Source organism: Primulina tabacum, chromosome 2 (genome assembly GCF_025594145.1).
Source record: "Primulina tabacum isolate GXHZ01 chromosome 2, ASM2559414v2, whole genome shotgun sequence".
Taxonomy (NCBI): Eukaryota; Viridiplantae; Streptophyta; class Magnoliopsida; order Lamiales; family Gesneriaceae; genus Primulina; species Primulina tabacum.
The window spans coordinates 1,098,625-1,120,864 of record NC_134551.1 but is presented as its reverse complement, the minus strand read 5'-3'; the positions used below and the strand labels follow the sequence as shown (position 1 = coordinate 1,120,864).

General features: G+C 33.5%; 2 protein-coding genes and 1 long non-coding RNA gene across 3 annotated transcripts; 1 reads left to right on the top strand and 2 right to left on the bottom strand.

Moving 5' to 3' along the window:
• Nucleotides 1-9,932: 9,932 nt before the first annotated feature.
• On the top strand, nt 9,933-13,679 carry LOC142522903 (type I inositol polyphosphate 5-phosphatase 4). The gene is made up of 10 exons (XM_075626487.1): nt 9,933-10,595; nt 10,705-10,792; nt 11,119-11,187; nt 11,323-11,410; nt 11,515-11,619; nt 11,697-12,321; nt 12,411-12,604; nt 12,737-12,845; nt 12,942-13,090; nt 13,170-13,679. The coding sequence occupies exons 1-10, from the start codon at nt 10,566-10,568 to the stop codon at nt 13,402-13,404; spliced, it is 1,692 nt and encodes a 563-aa protein (XP_075482602.1). The 5' UTR covers nt 9,933-10,565; the 3' UTR covers nt 13,405-13,679.
• A 2,809-nt stretch (nt 13,680-16,488) lies between these two features.
• LOC142537223 (vicilin Cor a 11.0101-like) lies at nt 16,489-18,857 on the bottom strand. The gene is made up of 6 exons (XM_075642775.1): nt 18,137-18,857; nt 17,847-18,022; nt 17,679-17,759; nt 17,311-17,580; nt 16,884-17,211; nt 16,489-16,794 (listed from the first exon to the last, which is right to left on the bottom strand). The coding sequence occupies exons 1-6, from the start codon at nt 18,765-18,767 to the stop codon at nt 16,640-16,642; spliced, it is 1,641 nt and encodes a 546-aa protein (XP_075498890.1). The 5' UTR covers nt 18,768-18,857; the 3' UTR covers nt 16,489-16,639.
• A 1,214-nt stretch (nt 18,858-20,071) lies between these two features.
• LOC142537222 (uncharacterized) lies at nt 20,072-21,858 on the bottom strand. The gene is made up of 3 exons (XR_012818500.1): nt 21,545-21,858; nt 20,858-20,940; nt 20,072-20,754 (listed from the first exon to the last, which is right to left on the bottom strand). It is a non-coding gene; the product is annotated as an uncharacterized LOC142537222 (long non-coding RNA).
• Between the last annotated feature and the right edge of the window lie 382 nt (nt 21,859-22,240).

The following is a 22,240-nucleotide window of genomic DNA, read 5'->3' as shown; positions in this document are numbered from 1 at the left end:
CTCCATCGCCATAATCTATATTATTTTATTAAATTTGAGATATTTAGAATAATTAATTTTGATGTCATGGTCTGTTTTAATAATTATATATATTAATAAAATGTTAAAATTTTATTGCAAATAATGTTTAGTTCAGCGGATAGAGTCTTTGTTTCTTGGGGTTTAGGTTATAGATTCAATTCTTATTGTAATAATTTTTTTATTCTTTTATTTTTCAATTTATATATCAAAAGTATAGTGTAGTCCCTCATTATTTCTTATAATTATATTTTGATCTTCATTTAAATATAAATCAAATGAATTATAAAAAATATTATACAAACACGCAACGCGTGCGTCGGTGTACTAATAACTAATAAAGATAACAACGGCTCTCTAGTCGTGTTGCTAAAATGGGCACTCATTAATTTTATAATTAAAATAACAAAACTAGTAAATCTTAAAAAGATTATATATAAATTTTGATTTTATTTTTAAAATTTTATGTAAGAATTATTTTACACTAAAAAAACGGTGGAGAGATAAAATAGTAAAAGAAAATGGGAATTAAGATTATTTTATTATATAAATATAGATTATTTTAATTAATAAAGAAATGATGTTGAACTAGAAACAAGTTGGTACAATGTTAACGTTTCTAAAAAAAATATCTAATAGCATATTAAATGATTTATAAATTGAATCAAGTTATATTTCAAATATCATAAAGAAAAAGCTTTTGAGTTGGACAATGATACTTTTCCCTTATTAAAAGCATTAATTAATTTTTCCTATGCTTTTGAAAAGTGGTAGGGGCCCTCCACCCGACGAAATTATTACCCCCCTCAAAATAATAATGTTTTTTTATTGCACAGATAAATGAATTAATATTATTTAATATAATTATTAAAACTCTCACATACTTTTAATTTCAAATAAATATACAATGTTAATAATAAAAAATCCGTAGTACTATACATGGACATGACAATACTCTAAGTTGCGTTTGGTTTGAAAATAGGATAATGAAATTATTAAAAGAGAAATGATAAAAAAAGTTTTTGAATTAGAAATATAATATATAATTATAAAATAATATTATGTTTGGTATAATGAATAAAAATGTGACAATTAATAATTTTTTGATGAATTGATAAAATTGCCCTTCTATTTGTGTGTCGACGGGGGGCGGCGGCCGGTCGGGTCGGAAGCGGTGGCGGCGATCGGCCGGACGCGACGAGGGTGGTCGGCCGGAAGTGACGGCGGTGGTCGGCCGGAAGTGGCGGCGGTCGGCAGGAGGTGGTGGCGATCGGCCGGAAGTGGCTGACGGCGGTCGACCGGAGGAGGCGACGGCGGTCGGCCGGCGACGGTGGGCGGTCAGCTGGCGGCAGGGGTTGGCGGTGGGCGGTCGGTGGAAGAAAGTGGTGGTGAGTTTGGATTTAGGAGAAGAGTAAAATTGAAAAAATAGGATGGATTAAGAGTGAGATAAATAATTCTAGGGGGTGAGGATGTATTATTTTAACCTACATAATATAACTTAATTATTTAGATGAGGTATTGAGTTGGTTAAATAAAAATCGTACCAAATGGTTGGTTAGGTGGGTTTAATAATCATAAACCCACCTAATCCCATGAGCCAAACACAACCTAAAAAGCATTTGGAGGTTAAATAAAACATAAGTTTATGTTCGATAACATTTATAAAAACCGATGAGGTAATAATATATTAAAATATTTTTCAAAAAAATTTAATTACCTAATTTGTTTTTATTAAATCACTCATTAAAAAAAACAAAAAAAAATCATGTCTCTTATTTTATGTGTAATTTATATTTTTTTAAATTTTTTAAGCCATGTTTACGACTTGAACTATATATAAAGTTTAATTAATTTAATATTTGATTTCAATAGCATAACATATCGATAAAACATTTGAAATACAATGCGTCATCACCAATTTGACCAATAGGATATAAATTAAATGACAACTCATGATAGTATAAACTATGACAATATCTAGAATAAATTAGGAGGCGAAACAAAAGGGAAGGTCATTCAATCTTTAATTAAAACTTCAACTAACTAATAAATTTAGAAAAAACTTGTGTGTGACGGTCTCATGAATCGTATTTTGTGATACAGATCTCTTAGTTGGGTCATCTATGAAAAAATATTACTTTATATGCTAAGAGTATTATTTTTTATTATGAATATCGGTAGGATTGACGCGTCTCACAGATAAGATTCGTGAGATCGTCTCACAAGAAATCAACTCATGAAATTATATGTTTTTTTTTCTGAAAAAGATAACAAAAATATTTGAGTTGGCCTTATGAGTGTCGCCGCATGTGCCTCAATCATGCTACCAACTTTTAATATTGTAATTACACCACAGTACAAGTTCCGAAATCATCTCCAATCAAAGCGGAACAAATTTTTTTTTTTATGTATAATGTTTTTGTTTTCTACCCAATTTATAAATATTTTTTAAAATATTTTCAGAATTAGATTGTCCAAATCTAATTAAATATAAACAAGAAGATTTATGCAATACTTCAAATTTTAAATATTTTTTTAAAAAAAATTCAAAAGCATAGAACTTGTAGTCATTATAATTTTGAAAGTAAAAAAATTAAATATATCATAACCTGGACTAAAAATTATAAGTTTATTAAATTTTATTAATATTATTTAACATAAAAAGTACTAAATATATTTCAGGTCAAGTTATGTATTAGATAGAGTTTATGAATTAATTAAAATTAATGTACACTTATTATAATTATATTATATAAAATATAAAATACTAGAAGATAGATAAAATTTTCATTATGAATCGTCAAATTTGATAAATTGACCTAGATGTCTCTTTTTTAAAAAACTAAATTATTGATATATGGGAAAAATAGGAATATATCATATGTTTTTATTGGAAATAATGAGATATATATGAAATATTTTAGATTTTTATATATTGAGGATAATTAAGTCATTTGTGGTATTTTTTATCATTAAATTAAAATTATCACATCTCATAAAAGAAATATTTTAATTTTTATCCTTATATAAAATTATTTATCACGGGCCCATGATATTATCATAAGCTTTCTAAAATGGTACCAAACATGGAATAAGGATGATTATTTATCGATCATTCTCTTATCCAATGTACCACTATACCTTAATTTTATTGTATTCCTCGCTCATTCTCGATCAAAGTGTGATACATATACATATGGTAATCTTTATAAGGTATAAATTTTTATTTTTTAGATAAAGAAAAGGTTTTAACGGATTTCGAACTCGAGACTCGTCTAACCTATCTTATTTTTAGGGACATATGTTACAATATCAATATACCCGTAAGATTTTGGTGGCATAAATTTTTATGTGGAACGCGACGGCTTCGATGCTACTCTTGGGGGACAACATCAAATAAATTGAGGAATACATAGGTGAAAAGTATGAGATCCAGTGATTGACTAGATCTGGTCAAAAGGAAATTCAATGCAAAGTAGTCATGTTTTCACTTTTTGACATTCTTTGTGAGGTGGAATGAAAATTCATGTTAGGTTTCGATTAAAGTTGAGTATAGGGATGAAAACCCTTTTCCTTTTGTTAAAAAATCAGTACAAATCCCAAAATTATTACTTTTATATGTTTTAATTTAATTTCCAAGATGTAAAATTAAGATCAATATAAATACAGACTCGGAAATATATATTCAAAAAAAGTTTTGACAGAATATTTGACGTGTGTAAACAATAGATAGCACTTTAATAATTATAAAAGGAAATTATTTTATTCTCGATTCGTATAACGCATAATAATATATTGGCAACTATGAATTTTTAGATTCGAGTTAAATTAATTGAAAGCAAAAACCTAGATTAAGTGGATTTGGGATTGAATACTTGAAAATCCGGACAAAAAAACCCAATCTTCATTGGCCCACACACAGAACAAAAGGACCAAAGAGCGAAATATGGCCCCTTCAAAAAAAGAACGATTTGGTCATGTTATCGAATCTGTCAATCGCTGTGATTCGGTACTAAATTTATTTCACAAGATTAGTTTTTTTTTTTGTTGATACTATCTTGAATATCTAATTATGGTTTTTTTTTTCCAGATAGTGAGATAATTATGCTAATATTTTTTGTGATATGGTATCTTTGTTTAAATAGAGTTTGTTTCTAATAAAACTCTTACTTTCCATACCGTGTTGGGTTCCTTGTTAATAAACTTCAAGGCTATAAATAAAGGGGGTGATTTACGCAAAAACACATACATGCTATTTCACATTTGCATGCCATAAGCTTAAGAGAAAACAATCTACAAGGTTGCTAAATCTACATGGTGTCTGATTGTTGGAGACATCTGCAGACAACGACTTGTGAATGAGTTGCCTGAAGATTTGTTTTTCTTGTTCCAGTTTTGGCATCGTGTTTTGCTTACTTATATACTGTATTAATGTGATTATTTGTTTTAGGAAATATTTGATTTGAGGAAATTTGTTTTTGATTAAAATAACTAGTGTTAGTTTTTGTGTAAACTCGTTTGTTTTTTAGTGATTATTTTTGCCCCGAAGCACCGCGCAAGTATTTATACTTGTGCAAAATTTATTCCGTCCCATCGTATTTACTTAAAGTCAATTTGTGTTACAAACTTATATATTATGCCGCATAACATACCATGTAACTCTTAATTTGATAAACACAAATTTACGATCACATGTGATCCTACTCTGTCAAACAAAATATACCTCATGCCATACATTTGCAATGGCCCAAATGATAACGGGCCTTTAGTGTTATTGGTCGAATAAAAATAACTTTCATTTGTTAAAACATACACGACTCTATGTATAAGATCACGTGTTTTTAGTCGATATTAAGCAAAATTATTTGTGAAATCCTTAATTATAGTCTACATAATGAAACTTGATAATTGCAAAACAGCTATATCATCGATCATATATGTACATATGTATATGCACGATACAAGTAAGTATTGTCAATAAACAATTCAATTGATCCCTAATAATGAACATCGAGGGGTTGGACCCCCTCTAATGTGCATGTTTTATCCTTGAGTTGTGAGAAGATGTCGATGTAGATGGCATAAAATAATTTGTGTTGTCGGGCTGAACTCGGTCGTGTTAAAGAAGGAAAAATAAAAATAAAAATAAAAGAGAGCACGAATTATATAATATCCCAATCAATCGAAGAAATGGATATCTTGTGACAATGATCCCCACATTAGAGTCAAGAAGGATCACATATAATACACAATACACGTACATTTTTTTTAAAATTGAATTTATACAAATCGTATGGATTTGTTTGATGGTGCGATAGTCACCAGAAATTAGATGAATTTACACAGAACCAGCTTGCTCCATATTCTCTCTTGATAGCTCTTACTTTAGACTACTTCATTTCTTCATTCATAGACATTGGCTTCGTAATATTTTGTAAAAAAACGGGTTTCGTAGAGACTTCGTCGAGATATCAGATAGACCATAATAATATGTCCTCTTTTTTTTTATTATTCTTTAAAATGGATATCTGATTATCAGTTCGTTTTTATCGACATACAATCTTCGTTAATTAGGGTTTTACAATGCCGACATTACTTAAAATCAACATTCTATATATCCATGTCGTTCTTTTATGCAGCATGTATGTATATCCTTCCGACATTAATTCATGTTAGTCCCTGTCCTTGAATTGTGAATCGAACAAGTTGAAGAATCAAAGTGGTCCTGGAGTTAATGTTGTTCCTCTTCAGTACCATTCGTCAAAGAGATGTCATTGTAGTATTTAAATTTTAGCCACGAAGGTTGTATATCTATTGGTGTACTCTCATCCGATCAAATAATAATAATAATAATAATAATAATAATATATTAACGTACCCAAATTCGATAATTTCATGTTTGAGTTTATTAAATTCAAGAAATTGATATCTTCGCTCGGGACAAGGTGGACAAGCTAAGGTTTCACATATTAAACCAAATTAAATAATTTTTACATAGAAGTATAGTCAAATGGCATCCTTATATTATATATGTCCATAATAACAAGTATACAATTTTGAAAAATTGATTTTATATACCTTTAATTTTCACGACTAATATTAAAAAATTGCTTGAATAGACGTTCCGAAATTAAATCTTTTGTGGAAAATGAAAGGTACACAATGAATTCAAATTCAGGGTTTCATTTTCCAATTTGCTTGTTTATTAGTATATATACCATTTTTTTAATGGAATGTTACTTTCAGCAACTCGTTTCTTTTTTCATAAAGATAGCAATCACAGCCTCAGATTGTATGATGAACAGCGAGACAGACTCTCATATATATATATATATATATATATATCTATCTGCAGAACCCTTGGACCACAATTAGCTGCTATGACGTACCATCGTCTTAGTCATGTATTCTAGTTGGATTTTTGGACGTCGAAACCCTAATATGACGTCAATAACTGTGCACATATTTTGGAGGTATATTAAAGAAAGATATTCTAAATTTCACAATAAAGAAGGTATATTATTATTCGTCACACATTCTAACAACCCAAAAAAAAAATATTAATATTAACTATTATGTAAATTGTAATGCTGACGATGATATGTTGGTACCCGTGTGTACCATTTTTGGGAAATCTGTATAATAATGATTTGAGGGGTCATTAGAAGGAGTAGGCCTCTTTTGAGACCTGTCTCATAAATTTTTATACGTGAGACGGGTTAACCCTACCGATATTCACAATAAAAAGTAATACTTTTAGCATAAAAAATAATACTTTTTCATGGATAACCCAAATAAGATATTCGTCTCACAAAATACGACCCGTGAGACTGTCTCACACAATTTTTTGCACATTAGAAGATTGTGCATCCATTATATGTCCTTAATTTCCTTGACCATGAAATTTCATTTTTTTAACGTTTATAAGAAAGTGATTTCTTGCCAAAAATAGCTAGCCACGTCGTGAACGGCCTACAATTTAATATTTTGTACAATTTATTTCACGTCATCTTGAAAACTCGCATGCAGTTTACACATATTAATTAAATTAATAATCGCAGCAATAATCCACTCAAAAAAATACTTAGAGAAATAATTGTTATTTATTGTCTAAGTGAATTCCAATAACCTTTAATATGACAGAATAATAGTTCATGGCTTGGGCTCCACTGCGGGGACGACGACGACGACGACAACAACAACAATGTTTGAATTTCTCATTGGTGAAATAATTTCTTATTCCAAAGAAATTTTTTATGAATTCGTTATTATACAATTCCTTCTTCGTCTACATTAATCTACATATACTATGTCTAAATCCCAATGAACATGACAATAAAAATTAAAGAAGATTGGTCATTGGACATTCCGGCCAACCGTTTTTGCTTTAGCAAGTTTCGTGATCAAATGTTATATATGTTTCTCTATTTCTCTATAGAATTTTCGGTTTTCTAATTAATCCGAATTTTAATATTAATGGTATATATCATTGTGCTAAAAAATGTTTGTATATATATATATATATGGGGTTCCCAAATAGCTCATTATAATAATTATCTAGCAAAAATTATCGAAAGAGACTCGATCGAGTTCAATGTCAGAAGATAGTATCTTACGACTTTAGTAATAACATGATCTACGTATGAATCAATTAATAATAATATCATTTAATTCGGCAAATTCAACTCGTATCTTACCACTTTAATATATTATACTTCAATTAAGTTGTCGACGACCTATTAATATTCAATTTCCACTTGTTACAATTGGACATGATCATGTGACCACAAAGTTTTCTTAAAATAATATTTCAAAAATAGAAACAATAAATGTAATCGAAACCCCGATGTCTATTAGAATAATCTCGGTTAACTTACAACTTGCAAAGTAATTAATGAATGCATAAATAAAAACTAAAGAAAAAGGACAGAGTGGGGATTTGACAGGCAATACGTAAAACCATAAAAGGATAGTGGCGAAGGGTGGGGAAAACGTAAGGCAAGAAAGACAGTGACAAGATCTTTGGCTGGTTGGGTCAATGAATCTGATTTTTTTTGTTCATTATGTGAAAAATTTAATTACCTTATTTTTACACCCTTTGGGTGAAATATTTCACATCAAATTTAAAAAAATCAGAGGATCGCTTTTAATTTTTATTTTATTTTACCCTTCTCTTGGTTACAATAATATTATGATGTTATTTGATGTTACAAGGACGATCGAGTATGGGTCGTCAAGTGGTGAAGTTCGAGCTTTTTTGCAAAGTTTACGTGCATTGATGGCGGAGACCCATTCCAAATACAAGTCAAATATATCACACCACGTGTGCGAAGAGGTGTGATCGTTATAATCTTGGTCACTTTTTTGATCAATTACGGGTAAAATTAATTATATTCAATAACAACCTAAATTTTAAAAATCAGTCACAAAAGTTCTACAGATACGCTTGAGTTTTAAAAACACAGATATGAAAAAGCCCACTAATTTTATCTAGAGAATTTTTTGTTTTTACTTTTTTTTTTAAATTTAGTTTGATCCCCTATTAAAGCTATTCATGAATAAAAATAGGTTGCAAATCATTGATAATTGACCACAGTTGGATAAATCTTACGTGTCATAAAGAAAGAAGATAAGGTTCAAATCTTTGTTTGGCTGTGTACATTTGACGCTTAGCCTTTTATTGTTTAGAACGTAAATTCGTACTTGATGGGTTATTATCCGTGAATTTTGAACCTAATTATAAAAATCTAGTAGCATATATAGGCTAAAAATAAATATAGGATGCCTAGTGGAAACTTCGTAGGATAAAGTTTAGTGGGATACCGAATGGGAGATTTGGGCATAGGCTACATTCACCTTCTTATAAAAAAATAAAATAAAATAAATTAATTGCAAAGAACCTTGAAAATGTGAAAACTGTGACTTGGTTAAGGAAATAGGCACGGTCTCCCACATGTAGCATGTGAATTTTAAGATTAGTCAATTATAATTCCAATAAACTTATTTGTTCCATGCTGCTAAAATATTCAATTCACTCGGAGCTCGCCCAAAAGCTCCAGGAGATTGCGTGGTTTGTGGGTCGGTTCAAAATTAGTGCCATTTCATGTTCGATATTTTATATCAACGAGTATAATATTATTTTAAAGATATTTTTATATGAAAATAATTTAAACTGAAAAGATTATTCTTGACTTCTCGCTTTGCTAGGTTGGCCATATTGTAATGTACAACGGTTTAGTCTATATTTAAATTTTATGTATTTGGAAGTATATATAATTTATATCCCTGCGGCTTTTTTTTTTGGTTGGTGTAGTTGTTCGGACTTGTTCTTGTTTACACACGAAGAAATAAAATAAAAAGAGGAAGGATTCCCAAACAAAAGTCCTCAAATTGGGACTACATGCCTTGGGGTCCAAAGACACAAGTTTGGTTTGACCCAAAAAGGACCTCTACATATTGCTTTATAAGCAAACATTTTGTTCTACCATTTTAAAACATTAAAATGTAGCTACAAGTATGCCCCCCAAAAATATGCATGCTAAGCCCAAATAATCTACATTGGAAACCTTCAAAAATTTTCATTTTATATACGCAAAACATATCAGAGAGAAGAAAATATAGAAAAATAACATAATTCCAAGAGACATCTCACAAAATCCTAATTTTTGTTTATTTGAAAGGTTTAATTATTTTACAAACTATCCCTGATTTCGGTCATATACCCTCGACTGACAGCAGGCAGTCCGGAAAATAAAAGGAAAAAAAAAAAGTCGGGCAGGTTGGGTGGGGGGGGGGGGGGGGGGGGGGGGGTCCTGTTGGATATTGTAATCGAAATTCACTGTGCCATGCTGCCCTTAATATGGGTTCAGGGCCCCTTGGAATGGAGCCATAGTCCTCGAGAAACACACACGTTCAGCGTTTGTGGTGTGTGAGAGAGATACACAGACCACTGTGCTACGCTTATTTGTTTTCTCCTTTTCCTCGCCTTCTTTATTCTCTTCAAAATTCGATACACTTGCTGTACTCGAAACTGAGGTTTTTGAGAAGAAATCAAACCACCATCTTACCCTCTAAAACCCCGTAAATTTCTGGGCTACGTTTCTTCATTCTTGTATCTTTGATCCTTATTTCTGCATTGTCCCGTTTCTGCGTTCATAGTTTGATTGTCTTGATGTTCCTAATTCGCTAGCTCTTGATTTTCCCCCCTTTTTTCTTGATTGTTTTGGAGTGCATTTTAATCTAGTATTCTTGGAATTCGGCTTGGATTTGCATGTCACTAAATCAAAGTGACAAAAAACTTGTGGATTTTTTTTCCTTGGTTTGATTTGTTGTCTCTTTATTGCATAAAAGATATTGCTACCCACGTTCATCCAATTGTTTTTTACGTCATATTCTTCTGTCGGAATCAATTTTTTCGTTTTTTTTTGGTTTTGAATCTGTTAATGGAGAGGAAGAGACCATAATTTGTTGAAGAAGACAAGAAAGTTTTCATCTTGCCGTAGTTTCATAGAGTCAAGAAAGTGATTTCTATATGAACTGGTGAGACAATGAGAGATGGAAACTCAAAGAAAAGCAAGGTTTGTTCTACTGAAAGAAACAGAAGTGCATTAATGAGGTTTCGTGAAACCAACAGTTTTCTGTATTGTTGCTGTCAAGATTTCTGATTTTGTGTGTTTCTTGATCAAGTTTTCATGGCCCAAGACTCTAGTCAAGAAATGGTTCAACATCAAGAGCAGAGCTGAGGATTTTCATGCTGATGACATCATCAATGGAGGTAGTTTACATCTCAATATAATTTAGGACTTTCAAGAAAATTGATTGTTGAATCCCATATTATTGGTTTTTGAGGTCATTTCTGTCCTTTTTTCTCTTATATCATCATATGGGCATCAATTACTATTCGATTCTGCATTAAAATTATCTGCTCAGATCTCCTATTTGTTGTATTCATTTCTTTGGGAACTTCCTATTTTTATTTTTTTAAAAAAATTATGTGCCCAGAGGAAATTATATTTTGTTGTTTTGTGCTGTGCAAATGTGGGTATTCTGTTGCGGCAGTGAATCACACAGCTTTAAAGCTTTATGTTTTTGCTTTTTCAGGTGTTGATGAAGAATGGAGGAACAACTTCTCAGAGAGGGTGGAGTTCACTACCAAGAAAAGCAAAACAGGTCCAGAATAAAAAAATTGGTTCTTCATTTGGACCACTGAACTATAATTTTCCATCACCAACATTTTCTACTATAGTTTTCCTTCCATTTCCATCATTCTTGAAACTGCTGATAATTTATTTGTCGAAGCCGCAGAGAAATCGAATAGACGAAACACCGATCGGCTGAGACGGAATAAGATTGATCTTGATGCCTCTCAAGTTACAGATGTACACAACTATAGGTGTGTGCTTCTTTTAGTTTTTAACTAAAACTCTAAATTTTAGGCATTCATGTGAATAAAAGCGAGTCTCTGATCAAAATGTGATATTTTTTAAATTGGGATAGGATTTTTGTGGCAACATGGAATGTGGCTGGAAAATCTCCACCTAGTTATTTGAATCTTGAAGAATGGCTACATACTTCACCTCCTGCTGATATTTATGTTCTTGGGTGAGTTGATTAAACTCAAGTCACCTATTTTTACCGTTGGTTAAATGTTAATGAATTGTCTTTATTAATTATTTCAGTTTTCAAGAAATTGTCCCCTTAAATGCTGGTAATGTTTTGGGCACTGAAGATAATGGCCCTGCTAAAAAATGGCTAGCACTGGTTCGAAGAACTCTGAATAGTCTTCCCGGAAGCAGTGGTAGTTATCGCACACCTTCTCCTGTTCCTTATCCGATAATTGAATCAGATGATGACTTTGAAGGATCAAATAGAGAAAATGGTTCCAATTTCTTCCATCGTCACTCTTTCCAATCATTGAGCCGGAGCATGAGAATGATGGAAAATGACATTTTGGTGCAACAACCTAGACTTGATCGTCGGTTCAGTGTCTGTGATCGGGTGATGTATGGGCATAGACCAAGTGATTATTATGATCCAAAAGTTGGGGATGGTACCTCTGATGAGGAAAACGAGCTTGGTGATTTGCCTTGTACGCATTGCTACTCGCCTCTCTCTTACAGTGGTTATGAGCCTATGGAGGATCGAGATCGAAATTCAGGGCGGTCGAGATATTGTTTAGTTGCAAGCAAGCAAATGGTCGGGATTTTCCTTACTGTGTGGATAAGGAGGGATCTAAGAGATGCTGTTAATAATCTGAAGGTGTCTTGTGTAGGCAGAGGGTTGATGGGATATCTTGGAAACAAGGTATGATTCATTTTTATCAACTTTAGGATTCAAGAGAAAACTTAAATGTATTGCCTAATATCATCATCTCATTGAACTAAACTTGTCAGGGTTCCATTTCAATTAGCATGTCATTGCACCAAACAAGCTTCTGCTTCATTTGTAGCCATTTAACTTCTGGAGAAAAGGAGGGTGACGAGCAGCGAAGAAACTCGGATGTCATGGAAATTTTGAGGAAAACGAGGTTTCCCCGAGTTCATGGAATGGGAAATGAGAACTCCCCTCAAACTATTCTTGAGCATGAGTAAGTTTCCCTCTCTATTACATGGTGCTGTTTTGCTCTACGTTTTGTTATCTGGCCGTTCCATTGTTCCAATTTCCCAGTCGTACAAAATGTTGGAAGCTCAGTCAGATTCTTTTGTTCTTTATTTTACAGTCGAATTATATGGCTTGGTGACTTGAACTACAGAATCGCTCTTTCTTACCGATGTGCAAAGGCTCTAGTAGAGATGCGAAATTGGAGAGCTTTGTTAGAAAATGACCAGGCAAGAAAATAGACTTTGGTTTTGATATCTGTCAGATATTGATGATTGTACTGACTGGTGTTATCTACATTGTTAAATCTCTTTTTGTGAAAACAGCTGCGAATAGAGCAAAGACAAGGGCGTGTTTTTGTCGGATGGAATGAAGGAAAAATTTATTTCCCTCCTACATACAAGTATTCAAATAACTCCGACAGATATGCCGGTGAGGACATGCATCCTAAGGAGAAACGGAGAACTCCTGCATGGTAAATTCCTTTAAAGATCCAGTCCAAGACGTGACTTTTAAAATGGTAACATTTTCTTGACATTGTATTTAAAATGAAGGTGTGATAGAATATTGTGGTGTGGTCGCGGCCTCCAACAAGTGTCGTATGTTCGTGGAGAGTCAAGATTTTCGGATCATAGACCGGTATACAGTATGTTTCTAGCAGAAGTTGAGTCTATCAACCGGGGCCGAATCAAGAAAAGCATGAGTTATTCTAGTGCTAGAGTCGAGGTCGAAGAGTTGCTTCCATATTCATTTGACTATGCACCATATGATCAACCGAATTTCTTCTAAAGATGGATTTGCCCTCACTTCATCATAAAGATACATGCTTGAAATCTTTGGCCACATTCTTATTCGATATTGGCTTTTCCTTGCAGGCAAAGTAGAAGAATCAATCTAAGATACACTGATTGGTGTAGATACTCAATTTTTGTCAGATTAAGATTGTAAATATCAGCAAATTTTGTTGTGATAGTGCTAGTGAAGCTTCAATTCATTCATTTTTAGTCTTCTAGTGAACGTCAATAAAGAATTGAGCTTCGAAAATCTGTACTACATCTCCTCATATACAAATATACAGTAGAATCGGACCTTTAATTTTCCTTGTTTCTTCGTAGCAACAAATATATAACATAGAATTTCATCCCCAAAAATAAAAAGGGCGATAATAATTTATTCAAGTTTATTAAACGCCAATAAAATATTCCTTCTTGCAATTCAGATTGGTCCTGAACGTGTTGCGAGAATCTAACAAAGTTGTGGTGTGCTTTGGGCACAAACAGAAGTGACATTGGATTTGGCTGTGAAATCCCACTTTTTCGATTTCCTTGGTACCAGGGAACTGCCAAGTTCTCCTTACAGTTTACACCCACTTGCTTCCTTTCGTCGAAAAATTCTTAAAATAAAAAAAAAAAAAAAAATTCTTAAATATCTTACTATCCTAAGCACCGAACAAACCCGTCCCTAATATTTGTTAATTACCTTTATTAAGACGATGCATGTCAAATTTGGAACGCAATACTAACGAATTAAACAATATCACATCTTAAAAAATTGTCATATTCTGGCGAGTTCGAATGATCAATAACTATACCCCCGAAGTTCCATGATTTTTCTAATTTTTGAAATCAAAATTTTGTATATTCTCGAAAATGTTGTTCAAATTTCCACTCCGAGTTACTTAATATAAAGTGAAATGTCGACTGGTTTTTGTATATTTATTTATTTTGGAGCATATTGGTTTAATATGAATCACACTTTTGCAGTAGCACCTTTATTTTAATAAAAGATAAAGAAATAAAGACAAATATCCAAGTGTTGTGGCACTTTGATTTCTACTTCTGATATCTCCTTTGTCTTTAAGTGATGTTTGAAAACCTTTAAATATATCCTTATTTATTTTTCAATTTATCAAATGGAAGAAAACCAACTCAATATTGACTCATTTGATAGAATCAGGTTTTTCATAGAAAATGTAGAGTCTATCAAATGAAACCAATTGTTATTTAAGTTTTTTATTATTTGATAAATATTATCCTAAATTTTGATTCAATGACTCAAAAGCATCACATCATGTCGCAAGAAGTTTGCAATTAATAAAATGTGTGTGATTTTGGTGTTAAAATTAAAGAGGGGCTTGCTTGTTGTATAAGTCAGTCTGTCAGATTAAACTGCCACTTTCAATTCACATAAATACACATCAGTTTGTGAGTTGATTACATCCTACATGTAGGAGCACTACCCCCATGATAGAATCAAGGGCCCAAGTTTAACCACACATACATGAGATCTACTAATTTTTTTAAAATCACACATGTATGTGAATCTTATCCATCCAAACCATGTGAGGCAGTGCCCCCACATATAGCATCGAATCTACCCAGTTTGTGAGCACTGAAAATTCATTAATTTCGATTTTCTTAGAGTCAAATATAGAAAAAATATTATTTATTTGTGTTGCGTTTGTTTGTTTTTTTTTTTTAATTTTTAATTTCTATCTCTTCTCAGGACCGAAACTATGTAAGTTTATTGATTTTTTATTTCAATCATTTATGAGAAAAAATATTATATTTTATTATAAATATAAACATAATTGATTTATACTTTTCGACCAATCTCACTGACCTGCTCCTAATATAATCTATCTCGACTCAACAACTAAACCGTGTGTACAATTTCATTTATTTTTAGATTTAGACAATTTTGTTTTGAGTAGGTTTTTTGTGAGACAGTCTCGCGAGTCTTTATATGTGAAACGAGTCAATCCTACCGATATTCACAATAAAAAATAATATTTTTAGCATCAAAAATAATATTTTTTCATGGATGACCCAAATAAGATATTTCATCTCATAAAATATAATCCGTAAAATTGTCTCACACAAATTTTTGTTTTTTTATTTTTTTTCTTCTCCTTGGAAGTACTTATCGCTGATAAAAAAATAAATAAATGAGTGTTCCTGCACGTGATTGATTGTACATGCAACAGTACTCTCAGAGATGCCAAAGTTTCATTAATGATTGGCTTATTAATATTGAATTGCGTGTGATCACATCAACAATAACCAATCTTTTTTGTAATTATTATACAAAAAAAAAAGGAACTAAAATCCTTGTGCTGAAAATATAGATGTTGGTCCTGCCAATCAACACAAACCTCCTGAATGTTATGGGAGAATTTGGAGGCCCATTGGGCTTCGGGTAAGACCCAAATTAGGCTTGGGCCCGCATACAACCACACACTACTCACCCATAAACATTTTCGCATATACTACTCATTCCCATGCAAAAGATATAATAAAATATAAATAAGAGAGGGAGGGGTTAGGGGTATGAATTCTGTCAGATACCTATCATACCGTAAACTAATAAACAATTTTTTTTTATATTTCTTTAATGTGTTAAAATTATAATAATTTATTTTATGTTCTTATAAATCTAAAAAAGAGGTAAGATACGAAAATATTTTAAAATCTTTTGAAAATTTGGTTAAAAAAATTTAATTTATAAAAATTCTACACATTTATTACTAACTACTCGTTAAAAATTTAAAAAGGTCTCAAAGAAAACATCATTATATGTAGTGCGTGTGAAATTGCGAATTTACAGAATAAATCAATTTGAAAATGACAAAAACCTGTACGAGAGACAATTGTACAGGTCGTATTTTGTGAGACAAATATCTTATTTAAGTCATCCATGAAAAAATATTACTTTTCATATTAAAAGTATTACTTTTTATTATGAATATCAATAGAATTATCTCGTCTTATTAATAAAAATTCGTGAGACCGTCTCACAAGAGATCAAATTTTTTTTAAAAAAAAAAAACTGACAGAACAACCAGCGGTGTTTTATTTATTTATATGTGTTGGATACAAATATTTACATCTCAACAGTCAACAGGCAGCGTTTACCAGTGTTATTATTTCTTAATATTATATGTTTAATTATACACATACAAACTAAGCTTAAGTAGAACACAGCAGACGCCAAAATTCCAGTAGATCGACCGGTTCAAGATTCTTCACATATCGGAAAAGCCCCGGTGTTGCTGGCGAGGTCCCTTGAAGAAGAACTCCTCTTCTTGACTCCTGAACACTTCATCTATTACTCTTTCTGGAACCCCGAAAGCCAGCTCTTTTGCCTCTCTCTCTAGCCGATTCATCACGTTTCTCTTCCCTGTACCAACCATTGCAATGATTGTAATCTGCAAATTTTAATTTGTATATGGTGCATAAGACTTTACGACAACGACGTTGTAGACTTGCCTGCGAGAGCATGTTTTTCGTTGTCATTGGCGTGGACTACAAAGCACATGAGCTGCAGATTCTGATTGTTTGAGGCCACAGCCACGAAAGGATGACCTGCCGGTACAACCACCACAGTGCCGCGTTGAAGGCGGGAGCTGCTTTTCTGATAGCTGGGGGTGCCACTGGACATGCGGCGGGAGCCGGGTTGCTCGCGCTGGCTGCTGCCCTCGTGGTGGTTCTGTAACTGAGACATGTGGGGACACGCCATTTCATAGTAGCCTGCCCCGTCTTTCACTGTACAGATCTTTGTTGCCCTCGAGTTGTAATACAGAGCCGTCATTGCACCCTAATAATTTGAGGGAAAACATACACAATTACTTGATCTGTGGGGAAATGACGAGCAACAAAATCAAGAAACAGCAAAACAAGGGAAAGATGATTTTACCCTGGTGATGTTGGCTAAAGTAATAGCAACATCAAGGCCGTGTAGCGACCTGAAACTGCTAGAATCCACTTCGTAGAGCTGTCCATATTGGTTGGCATGCATAGGGTGTTGCTGATAAATATTTAAAATGCCCTTCGACTCGCCACCGCCAAACGGCCAGATTCCGCCCTCTTCGTGGTGGCTCATGCCCTGGATTTGCTCCCTGGAAACCTTCAATATCGCACCTTGCTTCTGCTGCCCAAATAACTTTTGGATCCTATCTCTTCTCACCTATAAGAAACACGGAAAATTGGATCACCCCAATCGATCTGAGGAAGAAAATTTATTTTTAGTCCAGCGATTGAATGGGTTTATGTAAAAAAAATTACGTTGAATGCAGCTTCAAGTATTTCATTGCTGAAGACCCTGTAGAATGATTCTGGATTCTCCCCTCCAGCACCGTAAAAAGCCTGTTTAATTTGTCAAAAACCCGCGTCAAATATATTAATAAAACTACACAATTTCCATCAATTCAAGAATAAGTTCATCTTAATTACCTCAAAATTACCAGGAGTGGAGACTGGCTGCAACAGCTTCGCTAAGACAAGTCTTTCATTCTCATCGCTATTGATAATATAAGTAGTAGTCCCCGCTTTGATCCTCATTATATCACCTTCTTTAATATTGAAACTTTCCCTCCTGTCTTTCGTCACTAAGCTCACTGTTCCCTTTCCTATATATCACAGGAATTATGTTAAAATATACGGACAATTGAAACTACATCAAACATATGTAATTAATAACCACTTACAGAAGTTATGCTGATACTACAACAAATTGACAATACCTTTCGCCACAAAGACCAGAGTTTCGGCATCAAAATGATAAGGAACAATGAAAGTCAGAGGATCAGCTTCACAAATCGCGAAACGATAGTTCTCGATGCCTCGGAAGAGTTTCTTTGACCTGTCGGTGAATTTCTGCAGGATCCGAAGGCGGCCGTGTTGAGTCTGCGGTCTGGTGATAAAATGGTGATCCTCGAACACATATGGATTAATCTCCTCATGTTGCTGCTGCTCCTCTCCTCCTTCCTCCAGTCTTTCATTTTCTTCATGCCTTTCTTTCTCCCTTTCGTATTCTTGCTGGCAGCTACGCTGGCAGCGTTCTTTTTGCTCGCCATGTTGGGTTTCGCAGCCCTTCACGCACTCACGTAGCCGCGCGGTCGGGCTCTCGCGGTTCCAGTTCTGATCCTCTTCACCATAAGAGCCGCGGCCGCCGCCACCGCCACCTTCGCCGCCACGCTCCCTTTCCTGTTTTTTTCTACTGTATTCCTCGCAGCGTCTCACACAGGATTCCCTCTGTTTCTCGTCGAATTGTCGCTGGACTTCGCACTGCTTCCACTCTGGGTCTTTAACCCCGAACGATGAAACAAGCAACAACGCAAAGACCGCCAAACATAAACTCGCTTTGGCACCCATCCTTTTAATTTAGCATTAGTAATTTCTCAGTGATGAACATGAATTGAATCGTACGTACATTTCAGATTTATAGTGAACTCAAATGGGGGTGGTTTTCCATGCAAGTGACGATGCCATGCATGCAACATAACAGGTGTCCGATCTTACGTGTCTCAGCAACAGCGAAACTTATCGCCGCGTATTTAGTTCTTATTTTTTTTCAAGATCATACAAAACATATTACTCATAATATAGATCCCAATTTTTTTGCGACTAATATCATAAAAAATGTCTTATGATTCCAAATTTATTTTATGAAACGTAATATGATATATTATTCTGAAAGTTTAAATTTAAACAAATTCAATTTCATTTCATTTCAATAACATAAAAGTATATATATACTTGAGAATCATTTAAATGGATACATTATCGTAAGACTGATAAGTATGAATCAATGAACAAAGGACAAAGCGACGACACGTCTGTACTGTACACAAGCGACGTTTGTTCTCTACATTAATTAATTAGATGTTCGGAAACTGAGATGTTATTCTGAAACATGGTTTTGGACTAAAACTAAATTTTGATGGCCATGCAGTCCGTACTTATCACAAGCTTTCCTTCCACTTGGAAAACTTCCACTACCACATCCCACACAACATATAAACTGTACCATACCATTTCTTGTATATATAAAATCAAAATTTAGAAACATAAACTTGAATTAAAATGAATCCACTTAAATCGAAATCAACAATTTTAGAGCCCTGCAAAGTGCTACTACGACATACGATTAGATAATTTTTTTGTTCATTAAAATTTATTGTTGGTAAAGAAAGGATAAGTCTGAGTGGAAGAGTAGGATGCAGCTGGCCACCATACACTTACATATTTAAAAACAGTGAAAGGATACAAGTAGAAAGTGATGGAGTTGCCAATTTCCTAAGGTTTATGAGTATGTGCAATAAATTATGTCGTTTCTCGGCAGCTTCAACCTTATCTTCAATTTGGTTTTTATGTTTTTTTTACGATGAACCTACACAGTAACTCAATTTGGTATCTTGCATGTAATCGTCATGATATCACCATAGAGATGAATGAATTAACTAGGTTGTAACATACAAAAAACAATTGGTAGTAATGAAATATAAGAGTCCTATATTCAATGTTGTTTCAAGAAAAATGCAGAGTAACACTTGTATACATGTTTTATACATGTGTTGCATGCAACAACTGCAAAAAGTTTACGCGCGCAACCACTCCTAGAGGTTATAAAAAAAATTCTAAAAACCTCTTTTTTATTATTACTGAAATGACTCATCTATACCACATCAGAAGGTTAAATGCAATTGTCTATAATTAAAAATACGTACAGAGCGAAGCAGCCGATGAGGGTAGGCTTCAGATTATACTTCAGGTCGCTTTACTGGAGAGTACATTCGAAGCCACACCAGTCTTTTCTCCTCCTACCTGGGCTTCTTTCTCCCACGTACCACCTTTCTATTTACGCAGCGGCCCGAGAGGTCACGGTAACTATAGAATCAATTTTGTTTTTCACAACTCCATAAGCTGAACCAAGGGAGTAAGGGGTCAACTGATATAAGGGCCATTGGAAGTCGGACCTTGGCTAGACGAAAAGATTAATCTCTCTCAACTCACGGATACAACGACCTCCCCACGTACAATAGAGAACTAGCACTGGGATATACAAAACTAGACATCCAAGTTACCTCATTTTTCAGAAGCTTGCGAAAAAAAGTAAGGATGTCGAAGGGCATCATCAACATGGAGTCTGTCCTCCTGGCATGATAAAAACTTTACACAAATATAAGCATTTTCTCAGAAAAGAATCCCCTAAAAGAAAAGATGGAGATCCCATAAGCATCAGTAAAGTTGAAATCGTAATAGTTAAATTCCCATTACATTAAGCTTTTCGAGAACAAAACTTACTGGATCCCAGCTCAACAAGTCTCGTACCAAACGCATTGCTAAGACATTTGTAAACCTAAGAAAATTTTAGGGAAGATAGAAGGTTTAATAAACAACCGTCTACTCATTAGTCAACAAGAGATGCTAAGTTAAGAGGGAAAGAGAAGCTAAAGACCAACCCTATTTTAAGAGGATCTCTACTCTTTATTGTATCAGAAAAGAATTCTTCAGAGCACTTCCAAGGAACGGATGAATTGTAACCCTGCATCCATTTAAAGCACAACAAAATCCTTTTGTAATAGGTGCATTCAACGATATCACAGCAATTAACTTTGAAGATGCATGAGATAAATTCATGTAATGAAATTCCAGATATTTGGCAGTGGAATAGGTGCATACAATAATCTTAACACATAAAAATTAATGTTCCAGTATACCTGGCAAGAATCATGCTGAAGATCCTTGATATTAGATTTATCATTGAATCAAGAGTATGGAGACAATGAAAACACCGATCCAGCTATGACACAACAGTCCAATGACCAGAGAAAATGGCCTTGGTTTACAATAGATATGTCACTGGCGTCATCTTTCAGCCATGCAGTTCCTACAGCTACAAGTTCCCAGAATATATGAATTTGCTCGTAAATTTTTTCAAAGATTACAATTACATGTACCACTACAAAACATATTTCTTGAATTATTAACTGTTCCCGCTGAGCCAAGCTAACAACATTGCAAGAGAAATTCATCACAAATTGGACGAGTTTATTGAGTCAAAAGGGCCAGGTCAAATTATCTGCAATTTTCACAAAATTGAGAAAAAAAAATACAAGAGAAAATAATGCAATAGTGGGGGAACTCACTTGACCATTTGTATAAAAATCTTGACGAAAAATTGAGGAAGTCCCAGGAATTAAGATGCACAATTCCATGAACGCTCTAAGTCTGCCACCAAGGAAACAGCAGGTCACTTGAGATACCAATAACCATCTATCAATGAGGGAAGTGATAATTAACTTTACAAATGTTTACCTTGCGTAAGCAACATTTGCCGAAACTGTGTGTTGCACATATGTTAGTTAATTTTGAAATCAAAAGAGCAAACACATAAAAAAATATGCATAGATCAATAGTATCCACTTGTGAGACCAATATTGGCATCCTTTTTTCACCTCAATATTGGTGCATGTTATAATGCATACGTATAAATGTATGTCACGGTATAGCATAGACAAACAGGTCGAACTAGAACTCACCGTGTAACATAGACTCACCTTGATTTGATTTTGAATTTGTCTGCACAATGTTCTCTGTCATACTCTTCGCATTTAATTTAAGGTTTTGAAAATAAAGAAATACCATTAAATAAGAAATGTTAATCGATCCTTTTAGTATCTTTTTACTTTATTCTTGTCTGCCCCATTTTCTAGGCAAATTTTATTAAATTTTCCAACCAGAAATTGACCGACTGAAAATTAAAGGCAATTTGGGTTTGACATTTTTTCTCACCATTTCATCCATTTTGACAAACCTTTGAGAAATTTAGGGATCAAAAATCT